The 24,910-nt window shown below is 41.2% G+C and overlaps 1 protein-coding gene across 2 annotated transcripts in view; it reads right to left on the bottom strand.

Annotated features, from left to right (window-relative positions):
* LOC117518538 (voltage-dependent R-type calcium channel subunit alpha-1E-like) overlaps positions 1–24,910 on the bottom strand; it is a 107,313-nt gene that overhangs the window by 27,173 nt on the left and 55,230 nt on the right. The window contains exons 15-31 of one of the 2 annotated variants that reach the window (XM_034179686.1): positions 22,928–23,854; positions 18,860–19,104; positions 18,309–18,420; positions 16,385–16,514; positions 15,891–15,950; positions 15,627–15,733; positions 13,863–13,874; positions 13,614–13,710; positions 10,857–11,017; positions 9,888–10,025; positions 7,254–7,455; positions 6,847–7,011; positions 3,618–3,728; positions 3,454–3,534; positions 3,192–3,377; positions 2,825–2,916; positions 30–204 (exon numbers count right to left, since the gene is read on the bottom strand). In XM_034179686.1, the coding sequence (XP_034035577.1) occupies positions 30–204; positions 2,825–2,916; positions 3,192–3,377; positions 3,454–3,534; positions 3,618–3,728; positions 6,847–7,011; positions 7,254–7,455; positions 9,888–10,025; positions 10,857–11,017; positions 13,614–13,710; positions 13,863–13,874; positions 15,627–15,733; positions 15,891–15,950; positions 16,385–16,514; positions 18,309–18,420; positions 18,860–19,104; positions 22,928–23,854 (3,001 nt within the window). The remainder of the gene's footprint in view (positions 1–29; positions 205–2,824; positions 2,917–3,191; positions 3,378–3,453; positions 3,535–3,617; positions 3,729–6,846; positions 7,012–7,253; positions 7,456–9,887; positions 10,026–10,856; positions 11,018–13,613; positions 13,711–13,862; positions 13,875–15,626; positions 15,734–15,890; positions 15,951–16,384; positions 16,515–18,308; positions 18,421–18,859; positions 19,105–22,927; positions 23,855–24,910) is intronic. The other variant, XM_034179687.1, reaches the window with a different exon arrangement.

Genomic DNA, 24,910 nt, shown 5'->3' with positions numbered 1-24,910 from the left:
ACTTTGAGAAATCAGTTTTCTTCTCTTACCAAGAAGGAGCTGAAGAAGATGAAGGACACAAAGTAGAAATAGGCAAAGTCGGACCCACAGCCCCCTTCTTGGTCAGACATCAGTACTGCAGGAGGCAGTGAAGGGTCTGTCTCACACTGCTGTCCCCCCAAACATGAAAGCATGATCTCTTGCCACGACTCCCCTGTCGCACTCCTGAACACACGTTACACTCAAATCAAGAGCCAGTTATTACTCCAGCCACCCAGATCAAAGATTATTCAAGGTGATGTCCGGGACGGGGGGAATACATACATTCACAGCTCTACAATCACAGTGTTAGCCTTCATTCATTGGTTGGATGATCTCTTATCAGAATTGTTCAGTAAGAGTCAAATAATTTACATAAAACATGGCTCAAAATAGAATCCATTTGATTTGGGAGTGGAACCACATGACTGTGCAGAGCCAAGAAATTGTTTATAAATGTGAGACGAGATCTGCTTGAGAGACAGTTTTCGCAACATCAAATGTGACAGAGGCCAGCATGGGTCGCTGTGCATGTGGCTGTCTATAAGCCTCACACCCGCGACAGTTACCGTTAATGTCTATAAACTGTCCGGAATTAGTTTTGTTCATAAGTGAAACCATGAGTAAAAAGTGCTTTGCATTTCATGTCTCCTGACCACTGTCTGTGTGGTTGTATGTGGAAAGTAAATTACAGTTTTTTGTTTGTTTGTTTTGGCAGCAGCAGGCAGGGTGCATTAAGACAGAAGCTCTGGCTCGTTGTTTGTTTTGGGTTTGTGATCGCCTTGGATTTTACTCTGAAGCCTCTGCGAGGCTTAAACTTGAAACTGGCTTATCAGTAGCTGACAGTGTACTGAGTCAGAACTAAAACTTAGTGGTTAGCTGTAACTTCCTCTAAATTTTTTTAGCGGTTTATTGGTTTACGAGGTCTGTTAGAAAACTATCCGATTTTTTTCTTTTTTAAAAAACTATATGGATTTGAATCATGTGCGCTTGCATCAGCCAAGCTTGAACCTTCGTGCGCATGCGTGAGTTTTTTCACGCCTGTCAGTTGCGTCATTCGCCTGTGGGCAGGCTTTGAGTGAGCACTGGTCCACCCCCCCTCATCGGATTTTCATTGTCAGGGAAATGGCTGAGCGACTGGAGCAGTGCTGAATCAAATTTTTCCAGAAACTGTGAGAGACAACCAGGTGGAAACCATTCGGAAGATTCAGACGGCTTTCAGTGAGGATACTCTGGGCGTCACACAGATTAAGGACCATTACAACCGGATTAAAGACGGCCCACAGTGACGGAGGGCGCACCGCGCTCCGAGTGGCCATCGACAGGCTGAAACGACCAGATCATTTCTAAAGTGAAGGCTGTGTTGATCCGGGACGTCGTCTGACTACTAGAGAAATTGCAGAAGAGGTGTACATCAGCACTTTTGCGGCACATTCCACTGTTACATGAGATTTTGTAATGAAAAACGTGCGGAGGAATTCACGCGTCGGGACGGAGCCGCGTAATGGCGCACAACAAAAAGCACGTCCGTGTTGGAAACCATTCAGAAGATTCAGACGGCTTTCGGTGGCTTTTCAGTCGGGTGAGTATCCGAGAAATTGTGTAACAGCTGGGCATGTCACAACTTGTCCTGTGAGACTTCCAACACGGACGTGTTTTTTGTTGTGCGCCATTACGCGGCTCCGTCCCGACGCGCAAATTCCTCCGCACATCTCCTGTAACAGTGGAATGTGCCGCAAAAGTGCTGATGTCCACCTCTTCTGCAATTTCTCTGGTAGTTAGACGACGTCCCGGATCAACACAGCCTTCACTTTGGAAATTACCTGGTCGTTTCAGCCTTGTCGATGGCCGCTTGTCGCTGTGGGCCGTCTTTAATCCAGTTGTAATGGTCCTTAATCTGTGTGACGCCCAGAGTATCCTCACTGAAAGCCGTCTGAATCGTCCGAATGGTTTCCACCTGGCTGTCTCTCACAGTTTCTGGAAAAATTTGATTCAGCGCTGCTCCAGTCGCTCAGCCATTTCCCTGACAATGAAAATCCGATGAGGGGGGTGGACCAGTACTCACTCAAAGCCTGCCCACAGGCGAATGACGCAACCGACAGGCGTGAAAAAACTCACGAATGCGCACGAAGGTTCAAGCTTGGCTGATGCAAGCGCACATGATTCAAATCCATATAGTTTTTTAAAAAATAAAAAGGTCCCATAGTTTTCTAACAGACCTCGTAGCGTTATAAAAATTAACTTTTCAGTTTGCGGATTAGCGGTTATTGATGCTAACGTTTTGGCTAGCTGTGCCCACCACTGGTTAGTAGTAAATTCAGCTGAATTTTTTAGCTGTTAGTGGATTACCATTCATCAACACTAACAGTTAGGTTAACTGGAGCCACCATTGGGTATTGCGAAGTACCAACTATAAGGCACTTGAACAAATGTAACATTATTGTACAAAATTCTTCAGCAGATTATTGACTGAGTCTTACTTTTGATTCCACAGCTGACCTGAAAACAACAAACAGAGGCCTCAAGTGGCCACCAGACCCTTTGGGACGTGCATCAAGGCTTCACAAGCAACTCGATAGGCCTGCGTGACTTAATTTTATTTTGCATGATGAAAGTTGCCAATTGACCCAGAATAGGATTTTCAGCTTATCAGAACTCAGGAGTTCAGAGCCGAATATGCAAGAGTATTTAAGGAGTTATTTCAATGACTCACTGACTCCACTAACATTATGCATGTCCTGGAAACTGCAGTGGACATTCACATGAAGTCTCAAGCTACAGGACTACAGATTGAAAAAAATCCTACCTGAAGAGTAGCATGAGTGCACCAGAGAAGGTCTTGAAGTTGTTGTGCTGGTTAATGTGAGTCTCTTCACTCAGCTTAATGTTGCCAAACACCTGATTCAAAGTTCACATGTGTCAAACAGTTCAGATCTGCTGACTGTCACATATGGGCACAAAGAACATGCTATCAACACATAGATATACAAAATGCATGCATCCATTCAAAGGTTTTAGTGCTGTGTGACAAAACAGTCCTTTAACACGGCCCCTGTGTACGTGCCTTTACTTTCTGAGAGATGCTTTGATTCAAAACTGTAAATGTTGTATTTTAACAACTGCATGCAAATAGAGGAAAAGGTGATTGAAGAGCTGCCTCATCCCGTTCTGACCTGCATGCCAATGATGGCATAGATGAAGAAGAGCATGGCAATTAGCAGACAGACATAGGGCAAAGCTTTGAAGGACTGGACAAAGGTCCACAGAAGAATCCGGATGGTGTACCCTTGCCTCAGCAGTTTGATTAGACGGGCAGCTCGGAACAGCTTCAAGAAACTCATGTTGAATGTGTCGACAAACTAGTAAAGACAAACAACTTTTTAAAATTCATTTTCACAACAGATTTTATTATATACAGCATATATGTATATTTACCTGCAAATCTACCACTATCTCAGTGATGCTACCCAAGACTGTGATGAAATCAAAAATGTTCCATGTGTCTCGAAAGTAGTTCTGTGGAGAAACAAAAAGATGGTAGAGCCATTTTTTTGAACACTAAATTAGATGACAGGCTCTTTAATTACATTCAGACTCACCAGAAAGCCAAAGGCCAGGATTTTGAGGACACACTCAACAGAGAAGAGAACTGTGAAGGCTGTGTTTAGATGCTTCAGTACAGCCTCATACGCTGGCGGGGCAGAATAATACTGAAAACACAAAGGGTCAAAAATGACAAGGAATAAGATTGAAATGCAGAGTACTCCAAAAAGTGTTCACTGCAGCTCAACCTCATGATACCAGCAGCCGAAAGTTCAGATCTACAAGTTGATGGAAAATTCCTCCAAACCCATAAATAGTGCCTTCGTCTCTGCACTTCTCATCTGACGCACTAAAAAAGGAGTCATTCCTCCAGGGGCGGCAGCCACAGTTAATGAGGTCATGCTAAATAGCAGCCCTTGGACATTATAGATCAATATTTAATACAGGCTGAGTCACCCTGTGTCTGTCTGTCTGAACAACCGCCGAAGGCACAGAAAAGCTCATGTCTGACAATAAACAGCAGCAAAAGTGTGAACAGCTCCAAAGGGTAAATGTCACAGCATGACAAAGTCTGAACTGAAACAATGATATAAGTACACATAACCTAATTTCTTTTTTTGTTGGTGGGGGGCATTTTGTTTGTATGTTTGTTTCAGTACTCCTTTAAGGCACTTGGCCAATTTTCATTAAACTTGCAGTGTGCGCATAGGTTGACCCCAGAATTGCCGTTAAGGAGTTGGTTTTATTCAAGCTAAAGGTCACTGGCTCAAAGGTAAAATGGTGATTTATCTGTCTGTTTGTTCCCCTCCCAGGTCCTTTGGCCAGTTTCCACCAACTTTGATATGTGGATGACAGTCAATCCCAGAACTGCCTTTAAAAGGGTTTGTTTTGGCAAAGGTTAGAGTCATTGGAGTCAAAGGTAACATAGATGTACTTGCTTGTTGGCCTACTCCTTCCATGTCCTTTTCTTTATCTCTTAGCAAACTACAAACCCTGGCAAAAATTATGGAATCACCGGCCTCAGAGGATGTTCATTCAGTTGTTTAATTTTGTAGAAAAAAAGCAGATCACAGACATGACACAAAACTAAAGTCATTTCAAATGGCAACTTTCTGGTTTTAAGAAACACTATAAGAAATCAAGAAAAAAAGATTGTGGCAGTCAGTAACGGTTACTTTTTTAGACCAAGCAGAGGAAAAAAATATGGAATCACTCAATTCTGAGGAAAAAATTATGGAATCACCCTGTAAATTTTCATCCCCCAAATTAACACCTGCATCAAATCAGATCTGCTCATTGACATTGACCCTATGTGTCTTTTTGCAAGGAATGTTTTTGCAGTTTTTGCTCTAAGGCAAGATGCATTATCATCTTGAAAAATGATTTCATCATCCCCAAACATCCTTTCAATTGTCCAAAATATCAACATAAACTTGTGCATTTATTGATGATGTAATGACAGCCATCTCCCCAGTGCCTTTACCTGACATGCAGCCCCATATCATCAATGACTGTGGAAATTTACATGTTCTCTTCAGGCAGTCATCTTTATAAATCTCATTGGAAAGGCACCAAACAAAAGTTCCAGCATCATCACCTTGCCCAATGCAGATTCGAGATTCATCACTGAATATGACTTTCATCCAGTCATCCACAGTCCACAATTGCTTTTCCTTAGCCCATTGTAACCTTGTTTTTTTCTGTTTAGGTGTTAATGATGCCTTTCGTTTAGCTTTTCTGTATGTAAATCCCATTTCCTTTAGGCGGTTTCTTACAGTTCGGTCACAGACGTTGACTCCAGTTTCCTCCCATTCGTTCCTCATTTGTTTTGTTGTACATTTTTCGATTTTTGAGACATATTGCTTTAGGTTTTCTGTCTTGATGCTTTGATGTCTTCCTTGGTCTACCAGTATGTTTGCCTTTAACAACCTTCCCATGTTGTTTGTATTTGGTCCAGAGTTTAGACACAGCTGACTGTGAACAACCAACATCTTTTGCAACAATGCGTGATGATTTACTCTCTTTTAAGAGTTTGATAATCCTCTCCTTTGTTTCAATTGACATCTCTCGTGTTGGAACCATGATTCATGTCAGTCCACTTGGTGCAACAGCTCTCCAAGGTGTGTTCACTCCTTTTTAGATGCAGACTAATGAGTAGATCTGATATGATGCAGGTGTTAGTTTTGGGGATGAAAATTTACAGGCTGATTCCACAATTTTTTCCTCTGCTTGGTCTAAAAAAGTAACCGTTACTGACTGCCACAATCTTTTTTTCTTGATTTCTTATAGTGTTTCGTAAAGCCAGAAAGTTGCCATTTGAAATGACTTTAGTTTTGTGTCATGTCTGTGATCTGCTTTTTTTCTACAAAATTAAACAACTGAATGAACATCCTCCGAGGCCGGTGATTCCATAATTTTTGCCAGGGGTTGTAGATATCAATTGTTAGTTGTTGTTTTCATTACTTTGAGCATCTTGTCTTTATATTAGGGGTGCCGGAAAAAAAAAATCAATTCACGTCCGAATCGCGATTCTTATTTATTACGATTCTGAATCGATCCAAAATGTCAAAGAATCGATTTTTAAAAAGCATTTTTAAAAACATTTTCTTGCTTACTCACTGCGTGTACTGTTTGTCAGGCAACAGCTTCTGTACTACAGCGTCCCCGTGAGGGGAGGGTCTGGCGTGGTTCAAACATTTGTGAGCTGCAGCTTAGCATGGCGGACGAAGAGCTAATTCAGCCAGCACCGTCTTTGCTGAAGGCAAATGTTTGGGCGCATTTTGGATTTTATTATTTTCTGCGTAAGAAGGAGCTTGACATGACTTATGCAGTGTGCAAAAATCTGCAAAATTAAAGTCAAGTACTTCGGAAACACTTCAAATCTGCAAACCCACATGCTACGCCATCACCCGGAGCTAAAAGAGGGGAAAAGCAGCCGACTACTGACCAAAGCTTTGCTAAACTGCCAGCCAACTCTGAACGAGCACAGCAGATAAGTAAATTTACATCTAGAAGCACTTGATTAACCTTGTAAAGCTGCATTTTCTTAAACATAAACATTTTTTAAGTAATATAACTATTTCTCAGAGCTCTTTGAATCGAAAATCGATTCTGAATCGAATTGTCACCCCAAGAATCGGAATCGAATCGTGAGTTGTTGTACAATTCACATCCCTACTTTATATATATATATATATATATATATACACACACACACACACACAGAGTATATACAATACTATGGTATATATGTGCCTCATTTGGTCTGTATTTTCCTGTCATTACCTTCATCATCAGTACGATGGTGTTCAGGGCAATCATGGCCAGAACAGTGTACTCAAATGAGGGCGACACCACAAAATGCCACAAACGATACTGGAACGTGTGCCGGTTCTGCGGCATGTAGCGGGTCAACGGTTTGGCACTGATAGCAAAGTCTATGCAGGCTCTCTGAAACCAGAGAGAAAGAGAGTAATAAGGATGAGAAAGGAAACTGAACAGCACATCAGACAGCATGCTGCTTGGTAATATCTTTTGCTTTTATGTCTATGACAAGGATCATTGTTTTTTTGTTTTTTTTTTGCTGCTTCAGTATGTCTTTTGTATTGTTGCTGTTGTGAACAAGACAGATGTTTCAGTTTGTCTCAGAGCCATCCATCTGAAAGACTTTATCAACAGTGATCATCTCTAACCTCATTTTTCTCCAGGCTGCACTCCTCCATCATCTTATCTCCCTGCTCCTGGAATGTGATGATGATGAGCGCCACAAAGATGTTGACAAAGAAAAAGGGAAACACAACAAAGTAGATGACATAGAAGATGGACATCTCCATCCTGTTGCCGTGGCTTGGACCTCTGTCCTCCTCTGTCACGTCTACCGAGTGCTGCAGAACCCTGGAAATACAAATATCACCTAAAGTGTGTGAAGAATCACCCACTCAATAACAACATGAACAGAAACACTTCCACTTGAAGGCCAGAGACCAGATTCCCAGAGAGACCAGATCAGGCAAAGGTGATGTACAAACACTGCAAAAACAAAAAGTTGGCTCCTTCTTTCAGCTGCTCCCATTAGGGCTCACCACAGCAGATCATCCATCTCCATCTCAACCTGTCTTCTGCTCTTTCCTCTCTCCATCCACCTGCATGTCCTCCCTCAGTACATCCATAAACCTCCTCTTTGTCCTCCCTCTTCTGTTCCTGCCTGGTGGCTCCATTCTCAGCATCCTTCTCCCGAAATACCCTGGGTCCCTCCTCCATACATGCCAAAACCATCTCTCTGTCCCTGACTTTGTCTCCAAAACTACCCTACCTGAGCTGTCCCTCTGATATCTTCATTCCTAATCCTGTCCATCCTTGTCATTCCCAAAGACAATTGCAATTGACAATTTTGTTAGTGCCACCTTCTCTAGGTCATACAACATAGCTGGTCTTACTGTCATCTTGAAAAACTGTTCTTGCAGATTTCCTTCTACCACAAATCACTTGTGCCACCTTTCTTTACCCACTCCACCCTGCCTGCACTCTCTTCTTCACCTCCATCACACTCTCCAATACTTCTGTAATAGTTAACCCCAAGTATTTAAACTCATCTATCATCACATCTACTCCTTGTAACCACACTATTCCACTAGGCTCCCTCTCATTCACACACGCATCCCATCTTGCTCCTACTGATCTTCATTCCTCTTCTCTCGAGACCGTACCTCCACCTCTCCAGGCTCGTCTCAACCTGCTCTCTACTCTCACTGCACATCACAATGTCATCTGCATACAGCAGTCCATGGAGGCTCCTGATCTTGTCCATCAACCTGTAAATCACCACTGTAAACAAGAAAGGGTTTAGAGCCCATCCTTGATGTAATCCCACCACTTTAAATCCATCTGTCATTCCTACCGTGCATCTCACCACTGTCAAACCGTCCTTGTACATATGGGAAGGTATTTTTTTTTTTTTTTATTATAAATTTACTGTGAGAAACTAATGATTCAGGTGCAAAACATTAGCATAATTTCTTAACCTTTCAGTGTCCCTTTTCAGTGTAAACTAAGAGCATTTTTAGATGCGCAATATTATACAGCAATACAACAACAATAAAACACAGATTTTTTTTCTCTCTGTTTGAGGTGTAGCTCCATCCAGAGATGGGTGTGGTGTCTGTTTCTGTAACCCTCCTGTCCTGTGCACCAACATTTCCTGTATATTCATCTTGTGAATTGTTTTGTAACTTGTGTCGGTAGCATGGCCCAAGCAGAGGGTCACCCCTTTGAGTCTGGTCTGCTTCAGGTTTCTTCCTCAAATTAACAGAGGAAGTTTTTCCTTACTACTGTCGCCTGTGTGCTTGCTCTGGGGGTTGGTAAGGTTAGACCTTACTTGTGTGAAACGCCTTGAGGCAACTTTGTTGTGATTTGGAGCTATATAAATGAAAATAAATTGAAATTGAAAATTAAATTTCATTGAACTTGAAATCATTGCGATGAGAAATATTATTTTCACATTTTAATTATAACATGATTGTCTCTCATTGCCGCATTTATCAAGTCAGTAATAACATATAAATGTTGTGTAACTGACATGGAGCATGTCTGTGTTCAATCTGAAAATTATGGAGGGGGGGGGGGGCATCTACAAGTTACAGCATTTGAACTTATGAAAACTTTTGAAAGCTGTTAGTGTAGAATCCCCCCCAAAAAACTCCACACACTGTCAATGGCCCAATATTACAGTCAAAACTAGAAAAAAAGGGAAAACTGCTACACACACACACACACACACACACACACACACACACACACACACACACACACCTTGATTGAGGTGATAAAAAAGTTCATAGGTTGAACAGTTTATTTTTGTACATTGAAATATATGTTTGTAATTGTTTTTAATAAAAGTTAACTTTTTTGCTTATTGTTTTTGTGTTACTAAGAACCTCCTTTTTAAACATGATGAGCAACGGTGGCGATTAAGAAGAGCAGAGACAATTTTGGTGTTCACAGCATTTACCTCAGTGGAAATTAATTGGCACTTTGCTGTTTGGCAGACACCATTAACTACAGCACATGAAAATGAAACATTGTTGTAACCTTATTGTGAAATAATGAATGACAAAATCTTCAGCACAAGTGATCACTCCTATTAAATTTCTTTTCTCAAAGGTCAGATTTAGCCATCTTAAAAAAAACAGCAGATGTCAAAAGGTTATTATAATGCTCCCAAAAATTAACAAGTTCTCTCATAATGGAATTGAATGTGTAGGAAGGATCTTTCAGATTGTTCTTATCCATGGGAAGAATTAAGTTTTATTTCAGTGATCCACACTCACTGCGGCCAACCCTCTCCGGTGGAGACAGTGAAGAGGGTGAGCAGGGCCCAGATGACGCTGTCGTAGTGGAAATCGTGCCTCTTCCAGTCTCTTCTCTTCACCTCTTTCTTGTCCTTCCCATAGTCGATGTAGTACCCTCTGAGGGAAAAACCGGTGACACCAGAGGTACATTGAAAACAAAAATGACAAATGACAAGAATAGCAAGGTTTATGAAAGTCTTGTAACATTTCTCTCAGATTCATTAGAAGTTTGTGTCTCAATGCACTTAGAACAAACAACCAGCTGAAAAACAAAACACACTGATGCTTGTGCAATTGACTGAATGAAAATCTTTGTGTCCATTGGCTGATTTCCGCTTAACTTGATATGTGAATGACATTCAACCACAAAAGTGCCCTTAAAGGGTTTGTTTGGGCAAAGGTCAAAGTTATTATGATTAAAGGACACAATTTAGATTTTCATCTGTAACTGCCCAGATGAATTCAAATTTACCAAAGGTCAGTCATTGCGGTCAAGGTTTTTTTTTTTTTTTTAACTCCAGGTTGTACTTGCCACATATATGGAGTCTATATGTGGCCCTGCGACAGACTACAAAGACAAAGAGTTTTATGTTGCGATGTTAATGCTGTTGTCCGTGTGCAGCCTTTAAAATGCAGCCTTAAAAGACCAATTCAATGCAGTTCTCAATGTAACTGACATCTCGCAGAGCGGCAAAGTCTCTGAAATTTTGCAAGATTTGTGGGATTTGAAACCTCAATAGGGCGAATAGCCTTGACCATCTTCACGCCCACATATGATTAAAAATAAAAATGTACTTACAAACAAAAAAGGAATAAAAAAACAAAAACAAATGGAAAGTGTGATGCGCCTTGAGGCAACTTTGTTGTGATTTGGTGCTATATAAATGAAAATACATTGAAATTGAAAGTAATATAGTAAATTTGAAAGAGAAAGTAAATCAGTTTTACTGGCAGTCCTTCTCTGTGTCCTTTGAGCTGTCGGTACAGTAGAAAAATTTCCCCTTGAAAAGCTGCACAGCGATGACAGCGAAGATGAACATAAAGAGCTTATAAACAATCAGGATGTTGAAGACGTTCTTCAGAGATGTTACCACACAGTCGAACACCGCCTGTAGGAGAAGAAACAAAAAACAAAACACAGTGATTAGGAATTGAAGGCTCCCATACTTCAGGATGACAAGCCAATAATTCAATTAAATTAATATAAATATACAGCACCAAATCACAACACAAATCAACCCAAGGCGCTTCACAGTCTTTAAGTCAGTAATCTGATATTTCAGATGCAGCAGATTTCATAAACAGATTTCATGTCTTCCCATTATCCTTATCACAATGCCCTTTCAACCAAGGTAAAGGTTTTGTAAAATATTCAGAAGTAGTACCAACTATCTACACCTTACATACAATATTATTCATTATGTTATATTACAATAATATTATTATCATCATGCTCATTATTATAAAAAATGATAAAACACATGCTGTAAATCCAAGCATGACCTTTTTGGCAATGCACATTTTTTTTGTCACCTTGACTTTTATCTCCTCTGATGTTGAACAGACAGCACCAGATGAGTCATAACGACATCTAAGCACATTCAGACAGTTTAATTCTCTGCTTTCACTTCTCACCCTCTCCTCATCTGTTTGCTTACCTCACTTCTTTTTTATATATATATATATATATATATATATATATATATATATATATATATATATATATTTTCTCCTCTCTGCAAAACTTCATTCTACCTCCTCTTCTGTGTAGTTGCCTTTTGGCTGTCATACCTTTTCAACATATTAGTACCATATTAATATCAAAATTATTTCATTTAGGAGATCTGGGGCTCTCAGAGCTGATAACATCTCTTCGTGCTCCAATGTTCACAGTTTGTAAGCTCGCGCTTTGTCACCTCATGTGTCTGGTTGTCTTGCTTCTTTCACACGTTCAATATACTATACAGTGTTAGAAATTGTCAGAAGGAACACAAGCGGATTCATATTTTTAAATGTTTAAAAATGTGTTCATGTTTCAGGTCTCTGGAGAAAAGCACTGGTATTTTTGTGTCTGCACGTGCAGTTTAATTACACAGTATCATGCTGCATGCACACATGCAGCCTGTTCAAATGACAGTATTTTCCAGACTATAGGCCACATTTTTATTTGACTAGTTTGGGAGGTCCTGTGACTTACAGTCCAAAGAGATTTATATATGAAAAAAATTGGGTAGTGGTGCAGCTTAGGTAAAAGTTCCATAAAAAATATTAATTTTGTGATAAAAGCATGGAATTTGGCACACACATTCTAAATTAACTAATGCTTATTTTCAGATATGGAGCCACCCTGGAGCTGACCTCTAATGAGCTACAGGGGTCAATAAATAATTACACAGGGGTCAAATTTAAAAATGCTCCAATCATGTTGAAAACTATACCACATTATATGTCTGATCATAACAATTCCAAAAAGGTATAGTTTGGACTATCTATGACTGAATTCCATGGAGTTATGGGGTAAAAACAGCAAAAATGGTGACAAAGGTCAGTTTCAGTTTGTACAGGGGTCAAAAGTTAAAGGTACTCCAATTTTGTTAAAAAAATGATGCAAATTATTGGTTGCGTTAATAGAATTTTAAAAAGGAAAAGTTTGCAGCATGTGTCATGCTTAGTTATCATGTTACAGGCTAACATTTGTCATACATCATAGAATCCACTGGACGTCGACCTTGTTTGACCTTTACTCTGGAGACCAAGCTTTCAACACAGTCAAAACTATACCATTTATTAATCCTTTTATTTCAACCAATAATTTGCATCACTTTTCACCGAAATTGGAGCAACTTTAACTTTTGACCTCTGTACAAACTGAAACTGACCTTTGTCACCATTTTTGCTGTTTTTACCCCATAACTCCATGGAATTCAGTCATAGATAGTCCAAACTATACCTTTTTGGAGTCGTTATGAACAGACAAATAATGTGTTATTTCAACACGATTAGAGCATTTTTAAATTTTGACCATTGTGTAATTATTTATTGACCCCTGTAGCTCATTAGAGGTCAGCTCCAGGATGGCACTATATCTGCAAATAAACATTAGTTAATTTAGAATGTGTGTGCCAAAATCCATGTGTTTATCACAAAATGACAATTGTTTTGCTGTGCCGCCCCACTAAGGGATGCAATGTGACACACACACACACACACACACACACACACACACACACACACACACACACACACACACACACACACACACACACACACACACACACACACACACACACACACACACACACACACACACACACACACACACAAAAACAAAACAACAACAACAACAACAAATCACAGTTTGGTACGTTTTCAGTATAGTATAAACAAGAAAACCGCATTAGAGATATTTTTCTTCTATTCTTTAGGTTATTGTGTGACTGAATAGTCTATCCAGATTGCTATAAAAAAAATTTTTTTTCTTGAATTCTTCTGAAATATACATTTCAAAAATAAATGGAACTTATACTCCTGTGTGACTTATATATGTTTTTTACTCTTTGTGATGTGTTTTTGTCAGATGTGACTTTGGTTTTGGTGAGACACAGTCTGGAAAATACGGTACATCAAAACCTTCCAGCAGTCATGCCAAGTACTAGCAGAAAAACACAACTAACAGGAATGACCAAAAAGGTGAGTAGCTCTGACCTTGAGTTTAGGAAGACGTTTGATGGTTTTCAGTGGTCTAAGGACTCGTAAAACTCTTAGAGATTTGATGGTTTTAATGTCCCGTCCTTTGTTATTTCTGTAGGAAATACAGGTTGAACACAGTGGGAACATTGCTCCGTGGTACAGTCTATACTCTTTAGCTACAACAACACAATACTTTATGCCTTTAATTGATGTTATATGTTCTGTTATTATTACTGAGACAGGTAGATATTTAATGTTTTTTACCCCATCACATTGCTGCTGGCCAGTCCCACAGAAGACAGATGGAGAGAGTGCATAAGTAGAAAATCAGTTTACAGTGCAAACAATGTCCATAGACTCAATCCTCATGTAGTATTGTCTACTCAACAAAAATATAAACGCAACACTTTTGGTTTTGTTCCCATTTTGTATGAGATGAACTCAAAGATCTAAAACTTTTTCCACATACACAATATCACCATTTCCCTCAAATATTGTTCACAAACCAGTCTAAATCTGTGATAGTGAGCAGTTCTCCTTTGCTGAGATAATCCATCCCACCTCACAGGTGTGCCATATCAAGATGCTGATTAGACACCATGATTAGTGCACAGGTGTGCCTTAGACTGCCCACAATAAAAGGCCACTCTGAAAGGTGCAGTTTTATCACACAGCACAATGCCACAGATGTCGCAAGATTTGAGGGAGCGTGCAATTGGCATGCTGACAGCAGGAATGTCAACCAGAGCTGTTGCTCGTGTATTGAATGTTCATTTCTCTACCATAAGCCATCTCCAAAGGCGTTTCAGAGAATTTGGCAGTACATCCAACCAGCCTCACAACCGCAGACCACGTGTAACCACACCAGCCCAGGACCTCCACATCCAGCATGTTCACCTCCAAGATTGTCTGAGACCAGCCACTCGGAAAGCTGCTAAAACAATCGGTTTGCATAACCAAAGAATTTCTGCACAAACTGTCAGAAACCGTCTCAGGGAAGCTCATCTGCATGCTCGTCGTCCTCATCGGGGTCTCGACCTGACTCCAGTTCGTCGTCGTAACCGACTTGAGTGGGCAAATGCTCACATTCGCTGGCGTTTGGCACGTTGGAGAGGTTTTCTCTTCACAGATGAATCCCGATTCACACTGTCCAGGGCAGATGGCAGACAGCGTGTGTGGCGTCGTGTGGGTGAGTGGTTTTCTGATGTCAGTGTTGTGGATTGAGTGGCCCATGGTGGCGGTGGGGTTATGGTATGGGCAGGCGTCTGTTATGGACGAAGAACACAGGTGTATTTTATTGATGGCATTTTGAATGCACAGAGATACCGTGACGAGATCCTGAGGCCCATTGTCGTGCCATACATCCAAGAACATCACCTCATGTTGCAGCAGGATAATGCACGGCCCCATGTTGCAAGGATCTGTACACAATTCTTGGAAGCTGAAAATGTCCCAGTTCTTGCATGGCCGGCATACTCACCGGACATGTCACCCATTGAGCATGTTTGGGATGCTCTGGACCGGCGTATACGACAGCGTGTACCAGTTCCTGCCAATATCCAGCAACTTCGCACAGCCATTGAACAGGAGTGGACCAACATTCCACAGGCCACAATTGACAACCTGATCAACTCTATGCGAAGGAGATGTGTTGCACTGCATGAGGCAAATGGTGCTCACACCTGATACTGACTGGTATCCCCCCCCCCCAATAAAACAAAACTGCACCTTTCAGAGTGGCCTTTTATTGTGGGCAGTCTAAGGCACACCTGTGCACCTATCGTGGTGTCTAATCAGCATCTTGGTATGGCACACCTGTGAGGTGGGATGGATTATCTCAGCAAAGGAGAAGTGCTACCTATCACAGATTTAGACTGGTTTGTGAACAATATTTGAGGGAAATGGTGATATTGTGTATGTGGAAAAAGTTTTAGATCTTTGAGTTCATCTCATACAAAATGGGAGCAAAACCAAAAGTGTTGCATTTATATTTTTGTTGAGTGTATATAATATAATATAAATACTGACGTGAGGGCGAAGGCCACCAAGGCTCCCACCACAACAATAAAGTCTAAGATGTTCCACAGGTCTCTGAAGTAAGAGCCATCATGGAGGATCAGACCCTGGTCAATCATCTGAGGACAACACAGGGTTCCAAAATGAGCAATTATCACTTTTAGTGTCAGATTTTAAAGAGATTTCCTCTCCTCAAATGTGTGAATGTGTGTGACTGAGCATTTTAATATCAGTCCTTAAACGCTTATTTCATACCACTTTTACACGACAACTCACCTTTATAATCATTTCAAATGTAAAGACTCCAGTGAACACATAATCAAAATAACGTAGAACCTGTCAAAACCAGAGTGAGGAGACAGACAAACGGTCAATTTCACAAAATCAGATACAAAGCTCTTCTGTACTTGTGCTGGTTTAGACGCATAGTTTTTAGAAAGTTGTTCCCTGAGATGATGGTGATGCAGCATGGGGTAATTAGCCTGGTTCCATCATAAACAACCAGGCTCAGCGTGTCTCAGACTCAACCATCAGCATCTTAATTGCCCCCCATCAAGTAACATTAGCAGCCTTTTACAACAATCATTTAAGAAAGTGTTTCTTTTTGGAAATGTCATTTTCTTTTTATGGTTTTTGAGCTGCTTATGGGGATACAAGGAGCTGTGGAGCCTCACGGCACAGATATACAAGTAGAGTGATTTAAATCAAATTTTTGAAAATGGTAAGAGAACTAGCTGAAATACTAGATACATAAATGTGCATGTGCAAACCTTATTCCAGTTAGAGGAGGTTGCCACAGGATCCTCAGCAGCCAGTGCTATGCTGCTTGCAGCAATGACCAACAGGATGGACATTTCAAAGTACCTGAAGTTCACCACATAGTGACACGCTCGACGCACTCTGGGGAAAAACACAAGACAGAAGAGAAATTATGTAAAGCACAAGAAGGGTAATGTTGTATTGTAATTTGAGAAGTGTGTGTCTGTGTTTGTGTGTTCCACTACTCTTTTAAGGTGCTTGGCAGTTTCCTCCAAACTTGCTGTGTACTTACAAGTTGACCCCCAGATTGCCTTTAAGGGATTTTTTTTTGGCAAAAGTCAAGGTCAGTTTGGTCAAAGGTTAAAATTATGATTTTCATGTCGATGTCCACTAACCCTGGCACACACACATGTTGGCGGTTCTGGAATGGAGGTGACATCAAATTTACCATAGGTCAATCATTCGGGACAAGGTCCTCATTTAAGTTTTCCATTCCTAGCAAGGAATTGCCCAGCAATGTAAACCAAAAGCCAGTCTTTAGGGTTTGTCAAGGAACACGGAGTCGTGGCACACAAAGCTGATGGACTCACAGACTGTGGCATAGGAGTAATCAAAAAAGCTTTGTTTAGTAATCGGGCAGAGGTTCGATACACAGTATGACAATCAGCAATGTGGAGGTGACAGACAGTTGTTAGGCTGAGGCGAGGTCCACAAACAAGCAAAGTTCAAAACATGGTGAGACATGGTTCAAACTAGATCGAGGTCCAAAAAACAAAGCGGGGTCATACATGGCTTGGCAAAGAAGGAACAATGACTAGACAATGACAAAGATAACAAATCAAAGGGCTGGAACAAAGGCAGAAGCATAAGACAAAAAGCACAACACACTGGCAGTGACAAATATACCACATGAGGCTAAAATACCCAGTGGAAAATTAGGGCATGATGAGAGACAGATGTGGAGAACTTTCAGGGAAAAGGGGCGTGGTCAGACGGTAACAAGATGAGGGAGGGTCAGTGACAGATGGGGCGCGACTGACAGGCGCAGAGGCAAGAATGACCCGTGACAGTAACACAACCCAGAACCCACAGCGGCCATAATAAAATATCTAAAGCAAAGACAAGCAAAACCAAAGGTCTAATAAAATACCAACATGAAAGGAACAAAGAATCAAACCAGGAAACAAAGGTAAGAACTGAAAAGTGACCATCAAGGAAAGTAAGGGCTGAAACCGAAACTCAAACGGAACTCAACATGAGAATAAAATATAACAGATAACAATGACCGGGTTCAGACAGTAGTGCAATGGGAGGAAAAGCGCACACCGACAGGGACAAGACATGACATAGACCCAGACAAGGGGCAGATCATGACAGGTCATAGTGATGTCTTCCTGTCTGTTTGTTGGCCTACTCTTTTCAGGGCCTTCTGATGATTTTTACCCAACTTGGTACATCAAGGAATTTTGGTCCTGTAATTACTGTTAAAGAATTCATTTTGGTGAAGGCTGAGGTCAAGAAATTTGATTTTCAACCCAATATGGATCAAATGTGGGACACACGTAGATGGATTCCAGAATTCCCTTGGCAAAGTCAGCCAGAGGTCAATCATTTGGACAAAGGTCAAGGTCACTGGCGTTAAATGTCAGACATTTTGCACCATTACTATGTTCATGCCCAAGGGTATTATTACCTAGTAACTAACAACGCGAGAACCAAACTTAAAAAATAATACATGCTGTTTTGGATTGTAGAGCATGAATGTGGCCCTGTGAATGAAAGGACTTCAGTAAAAACATAGTTCAGTATATCAGTGAAGACTGAATGTTCTACATGTGTCCCAGTGGTGGTAAATTGTGAGTATGTGTGATGTTTGGATTGTATTTTCTCCATGCATCAACATTTAAAGCAATACACCTCTGAGCCACAACTTACGGGTTGTCAGGTTTAAAGACGAACATGCTGTTTGGGGTCACAGTGATGACAGGCTTTGGCTCTTCTTCCTCTTCCTTTTCTGACTTACATGTTTCACATTCCTTACTGTTGACTGGAAGAAGACAGAACAAGAAAGGCATGATGATAAGGTAAGGACATTAAAGATCCTTAGACAATCAAATGCTTCTAGAGAGCTTTCACAGAAACTTTCACCAAGCACAAGAAGAATTCCATGCTTTCCTCTGCATTTGTCCAATTTGAAGAAAAAAAGACAAACAAAACACACATACTAATGATAACTCAGTTGATCAGTCACCTAGAGGAACATTTCAGCTTCATCAGCAAAGAAAAGCACTTGTGAATCATAAAACACGCTAAATTAAACTTTTCTCAGACACTGCCCAGTGCCCGTTTCCAGACCACAAAACCTGAAGCAGGAAATATGTGATCGACTTGTCAGCAAGGGAAAATAAAATCACTAACAAAGGACCAACTAGTGCTTATCACTATTAAAAACAGTTGAAACAACAGTGGTGTCAGTGAATCTCTACCTGTGATAGCTGAGATCTCTAGAGGTGACTGCTGTTTCAACATCTCAATGGTCACACTGGAGCTGAGCTGAGACTTATCCTGGTCCTGCTCTGTCTGTAGTTCCTCTTTGTTAGTCTCTTGGATAGCAGATGGATAAACGGCTAACTGCTCATGAAGATCTTCATTCTTCTGAGAACAGAGATTATCAGGATGGCCTTGGTTGTCTGGTGGATTGGTATCACCTCCCTTCGTTTGGCCATCCTCTCTGTAAAATCAGACACAAACAGTTTACTGGACACACAGGAGCAGAGTGACATGTTTACCTTCTGAGACATCTGCTCCACGAAGGAACTGCAAAAATTCATGTCCATGCATTTAAGAAAAGGAAACACACAGGTGGTGCAGGATATGTCCAAGACACTGTTCTTGGACATATTCTGCATCACCCTCAAATACTTCTCTGCCAGTCGAGACTTCCTCAGACAATAAAGTGTCTCTTCTCTTGGCACCCTGTCATAGGTTTTCTCTAAATCCACAAACACATGATGTAATATCTTCTGGCCTTCTCTATACTTCTCCATCAGGACTGTCAGAGCAAACATTGCATTTATAGTGCTCTTTGAAACCACTTTGCTGCTCGCTGATCTTCACATATTTTCCAAGCCTGGCTTCTACGACTCTTTGCTGTAACCTTATATTGTGCCTAATCAACTTTATGCTCTTGTAGTTATTGCATCTCTGCACATCATCTTTGTTTGTAAAAATCAGAACCAGCACACTTGTTCTCCACTTCTCACTTAGCCTCTCAATTTCCAAGATTTGTAATCAATCTCAATCAATCTGGTTAAAAACTGTATGACAAAGCACTTCCATGGCTCCACTGGTATATCAAACCATCTTTTTACTCTTCATTTTCTTCATAGCTGTCCTTTCTTCATCCTCACTAATCCATCAGATATCCTGATTCACTCTCTGCACATCATCCATCCTCTCCGTCTCATTTTCTTCATTCATCAGTTCCTCCAAGTACTCCCTCCACCTTCGCAGCACACTCACTGGTCAGCACATTTCCACCTGCATCCTTTGCCATCATGCCCCATCTCATTGTACTCTTGTCTACTGTCTTCATCTTTTTGACAATTCCAGTCCTTTTGTGTCAACATCTTCTTTATACTTTACTGTACTGTCTTAGGGCAGAATGATGGTTTCATCGTTAGCACTGTTACCTCACACTAAAAAGACACTGGGATCATATCCAAATTGGTCCTTTCTGTGTGGAGATTCCATGTTCTCCCCTTGTTTGTGTGGATTCTTAGGTGATTTTTAGGTGTTCTGGTTTCCTCCCACTTCCAAACACACGCAGGCTAAGTGAAATGGTGACTTCAGATTGACTGAGTATGAATGTGTTTGTCTGTCTATATGTAACTCTGCGAAAGACTGGAAGCCTGTCCGGGGTGTACCCTGTCTCTTGCTCACTGAGCACTGGGATAGGCTCCAGCTCCCACGTGACCCTTAATTAGAGTAAGTGGGTATAGAATATGAATGTATTTCCTTATTCCATCAAGTGTTCTGGTCTTGTTTCCTCTGTCCATGCATCACACCCAGTACATTTCAAGCTGTCACCACTTCTGTTACAGGTGTCCAGTCATCCAGCATGTCCATCCAGTCTTTACCTCACCTCCTACCTGAATTCAGTCTTGCATAAAGTACTTCAAAGTGATACTTGAGTGAAGGTTCAAGTATGTTACCATAAAATTACTTTGATTCGAGAGTCACACAACTTTATTGATCCCTAAAAGGGTAATTCATATCACACCCAATTACTTCAAACAAAAAAGACAGTAATTGATCCACAATTATTACTAGCTGACCGTAGTAATGGCACACATCAGAATGAAAACAACAGCACATATATATTTGATTGTTTATGTACGCTAAACTTTGAAACAGCCAGGCAATGGGAGTATGGGTTGCAACAGTGTGGAATGGGGGCGCTGCAGCTATATGCCGCGCAGTCTCCCGGAGTGGCAGTGTGGAGGCCTTAGGGACAGAAACACAAGGGAGGGGGTGGTAGGGGGAAGGCATGCGTCATATGTGCAAATTAGTTCATATCTGGTAAAAGTTAAAGTCTCATTTAAAAATATTAATTGAGTAAAAGTCTTAAAGTATCTGACATTTACTGTACTTAAGTATCAAAAGTAAATTTCTCATATAAAATGTACTTTAAGTAAAAGTATTGAGCAACTGGTGTTGGTCACAGGATGCATGACCAACAGGTGGATAGCTGTAAATAAAGTTGCCATTCTTTTTCTGAAGATCCACATGCACTTTTCTGTTAACTACAACAGCCTGGCTCTTGTGAAGCAGAACAGTCATTTATATCTACACAGGTGTGACAAATTTAAGGAAAGTAAAAAAAAAAAACAAAAAACAAAAACAAAACAACACAATGCAAGCATCACCACCACCAACCACTGCAAAACAACCACTCTTTGCGCTCTCAAATCCAAAACGTGGTGCCACTTTTACACAGTGCTTCTCCACGAACATTAAATAAATGAAATGAAACAGACACGCTGGCTAGTTTTGTTGATACTGAAGTTTTCCCCTTAACTCCAATCGTACACTGGACTCCAGTGGGTGCTGATCTATGTGTACGTGTGTGTGCGCATTGTCTTTTAAACTTGTTTTATGTCAAACACGGCACTTGTTGCTGCAGGGGTGGAAACCGCTGCGCTCCGGCTGTAGGACTGTCTCTCTTCCTGGTGTGCCAGCTTACTTTCACCTCTGCAAACAGGTTTTGCCCAATCAAATTTCTTCTACTTTTATATTGTAGTTATGAGTAACGAAGATGCTTTAAGTGAAAAACGTATACATTTTATTGAGGAAATGTAGTGGAGTAAAAGTGAAAGTCGCCAGAAATGTAAATAATGAAGTACAGATACTTCAAAATTCCACTTAAGTACAGTAACAAAGTATTTCTAGCTTGTTACGTTACAACACTGCCTGAATTACATACAACTGTCTTGCTCCTTCAGCACTCTTTTTCACTTTTAAATCATCCCGCAATCCACCATCCAATGCTGTCCAGCTATGCTCTGCCCTTCTATCACCTCATAGTCTACAATTTCTGCATAGGACATAATGCATCTCACTGCACCTTCCTCAACTCTTATACTCTATGATGCAACATTATAAGGGAAACTACACACTACCAGCACTGTCTCTTCTCACTCCTGCCATCAAGCAGATGATACGGAAGCATGAGCTCAAGGACAACAAGATTGACAAACAGCTTCTTTCCACTGGCCATCAGGCTTCTGAATGCGCCATGCACTTTCCGAGGAATGTTTAGGGTTATTGTCTTGTTGAAAGATCCAGCCCCGGCACAACTTTGTCACTGATTCTTGAACATTATTCTCAAGAATCTGCTGATATTGACTGGAATCCATGTGACCCTCAACTTTAACAAGATTCCCAGTACCTGCACTGGCGACACAGCCCCACAGCATGATGGAACCACCTCCAAATGTTACTGTAGGTAGTAAGTGTTTTTCTTGGAATGCTGTGTTAAAAATGTAGAGAATAAATTAAGACAATAAGCAAATTTCTATTCTTCTTCAATTCATACTGGCTACACTATCTTTTATCTTTATTAGCTACATTTTTCACATGGATGGATGAGCTAATTTGTGAAATCATCTGTTAGGTGCACAAACAGAAAGAATACATAATTGGACATTTGCTCCCTGAAGCTGAAGTTTTCCACTTCTGAGATTGACTTTACATGCAGTGAAGTCTTAGGGCATTTTAGATTTGGATTGAATTGCTTTGTGATTTTTCAGGAAAGAATGTTTTCATTTCAGTGAAAAACAGGTAACCTGTCCAGCAGTTGTGACCACATAAGCGTGAGTAAGACGTTCTCGTCAACCTCACATGAGCAAACCCACTCAGTACTCAGTGATGTAATTCCATGAGAGAATATTTGCAGGAAGGTTCTCCTGACTTCAATCTTTTTTCCTCTTTTTTTTTCTTAAAGGTCAAACATGTCTTTTATAATAAAAGTTGGATATTCCTCTGAGTCTTACCTGCTTCTTTCACTTTGGCACAACTCTGATTCATTCTTTTCAGTCTCCACTTCTCTCTCGACTTGGACTGGATTCCTTGTCCTGTCCCTGCTGACTGAGGGAGTAGCTGAGAGACTTCCATCTCCAGATGAAGTTCCTTGATTTGTGGTCCTTGTCTCAGAATCACAGGTATGCCGCACCCTCCTGCCCTTGATCCCAGAAATTTCAGGAGTAGACATATTGCCTATATCTGCTGGCCTGAACTTCTTCACGGCCTTATGCTGAAGCTTGCCATTGAGTCTGGGGCTCCGACACCCACTGACTGTGTTGTGACTCTGATTCATGTCAAGTTTTCCATTTTCAGAGATGGGCTCTGAATTAGGTGACTCTGGTATGGTAATAGGCACATCTGAATGGGGTATGTCAGTGGGATCTCGAGACTCTTGAACGAGAACTGCCATTGGGGGTTCAGGTATGTCACTAGAGAAGGTGGGTTCTAGAGAAACATCCATAGAAGATGCTTCAGGCTCATCCACTGAGCCTTTCAGTGTCTTCACTGGGGAGAGCAGTGGGTCTTCCATTTGTTTAAGGCTACTGGAGGGTGTTGTCTGCTTCATTTTGTGCTGCAGTGACAGAGGCCTTTGTTGTCCATGCTGGGTTGAAGCAGGAGGCCCATCCTTCTCCTCGCTGTGGCTGCTGAACAGGATCTCTCGGCTGGACATCTGGCGGTGTCGCCGCAGCTGGCTGGTCCTCTGCTCCCAGACTGACATGGTCATCCTTTTTCTTCTTTCTCTCCTGGACATGAAAGAGTTAGAAGGTTTGAGTGGTGGGGGTAGGCGGCCCTCCCTGACACTGCCCTGGGCCTCCTCCAGGGAGTAGGAGTAGGTAGGTCGGCTGCGGTGGATGGCTCTTTTCCTGTACAGGTAGGGCCGCCTCCTCCGGCTGCCACTGTCAAAGAAGAGAAGACACGCTGTCAGTATGGAGAGGTAAACATCAGTTCAGTATACTGCCTTTAAGATATTGCACAATATGATAAAATTTTATGTTGTATATTACCATTTTAGAAATTTTATTATTTTTATTTTATTTTATTTTAGAGCAGGGGTGGTGGCCAAGTGGTTAATGCGCTTGGTTTCAGTTCAGAAAGCTCCGGGTTCAAATCCCACCCCTGCCACATTTCTCCATGTAATGTGGAGTTGCGTCAGTGAGGGCATCTGGCATAAAACCTGTGTCAGTTCAACATGCAGATCCACCTTGGATTTGCTGTGGCGACCCCAAGTGCAAACAAGGGAGCAGCTGAAGGGACTTACTACTAGAAATTTTATTTTAGCACATTATTTCCCTGAGTCATAAAATGTAGTAATACAAGTTAGGGGTTGCACAAACTAGTTGACCGGTTGATTTTAAACAATGCTGTGACTAAACCTGAAAACCTTGTCACTCTGCACACATGGAGAGAACCATTGTGGCATTCAGTATTACAACATTGATGCTAAAAGCCAAAACTGTGGCTTAACGAACCACAATGGTGAGGAAAGTGTTTGACGCCTATATCAAATTTAAGTACCAGACAAGATGCCATCAGCAACCAGAGGAGCCTCTTCAACCACAGACTGCTTCTTTCCAAGTGCAGGACCAACAGACTGAAAAACTCCTTTGTCCCTCAGGCCATCAGACTGTACAACGTCTCACTCAGGAGGAGGAGGAGTAACAGGAAGACAGAGGACGGGAATAAGAGGAACAGTAGTAGCCAGTAAACCAGTAGCGAGCAGTATTTCTGTTATTTATATTTATATTTGCAAATTGCTTTTTACTTTCACTTTTGATACTCTTTGTGCTGCTCCACAATGCTACTGGAACCTCAATTTCCCTGAGGAAGTTTTCCCAAGGGATTAATAAAGTTCTACATCTAATCTAAGATGCGGCACAATGCCACAATCATAATCTGCCCGCTGACTCACGTGCAGAGCATTAGCATGCTATTGACAAGACAGTGATCCAATT

The sequence above is a fragment of the Thalassophryne amazonica genome, chromosome 10 (assembly GCF_902500255.1).
Source record: "Thalassophryne amazonica chromosome 10, fThaAma1.1, whole genome shotgun sequence".
NCBI classification, from domain to species: Eukaryota; Metazoa; Chordata; class Actinopteri; order Batrachoidiformes; family Batrachoididae; genus Thalassophryne; species Thalassophryne amazonica.
This window is presented reverse-complemented; position numbering and strand designations above follow the sequence as displayed.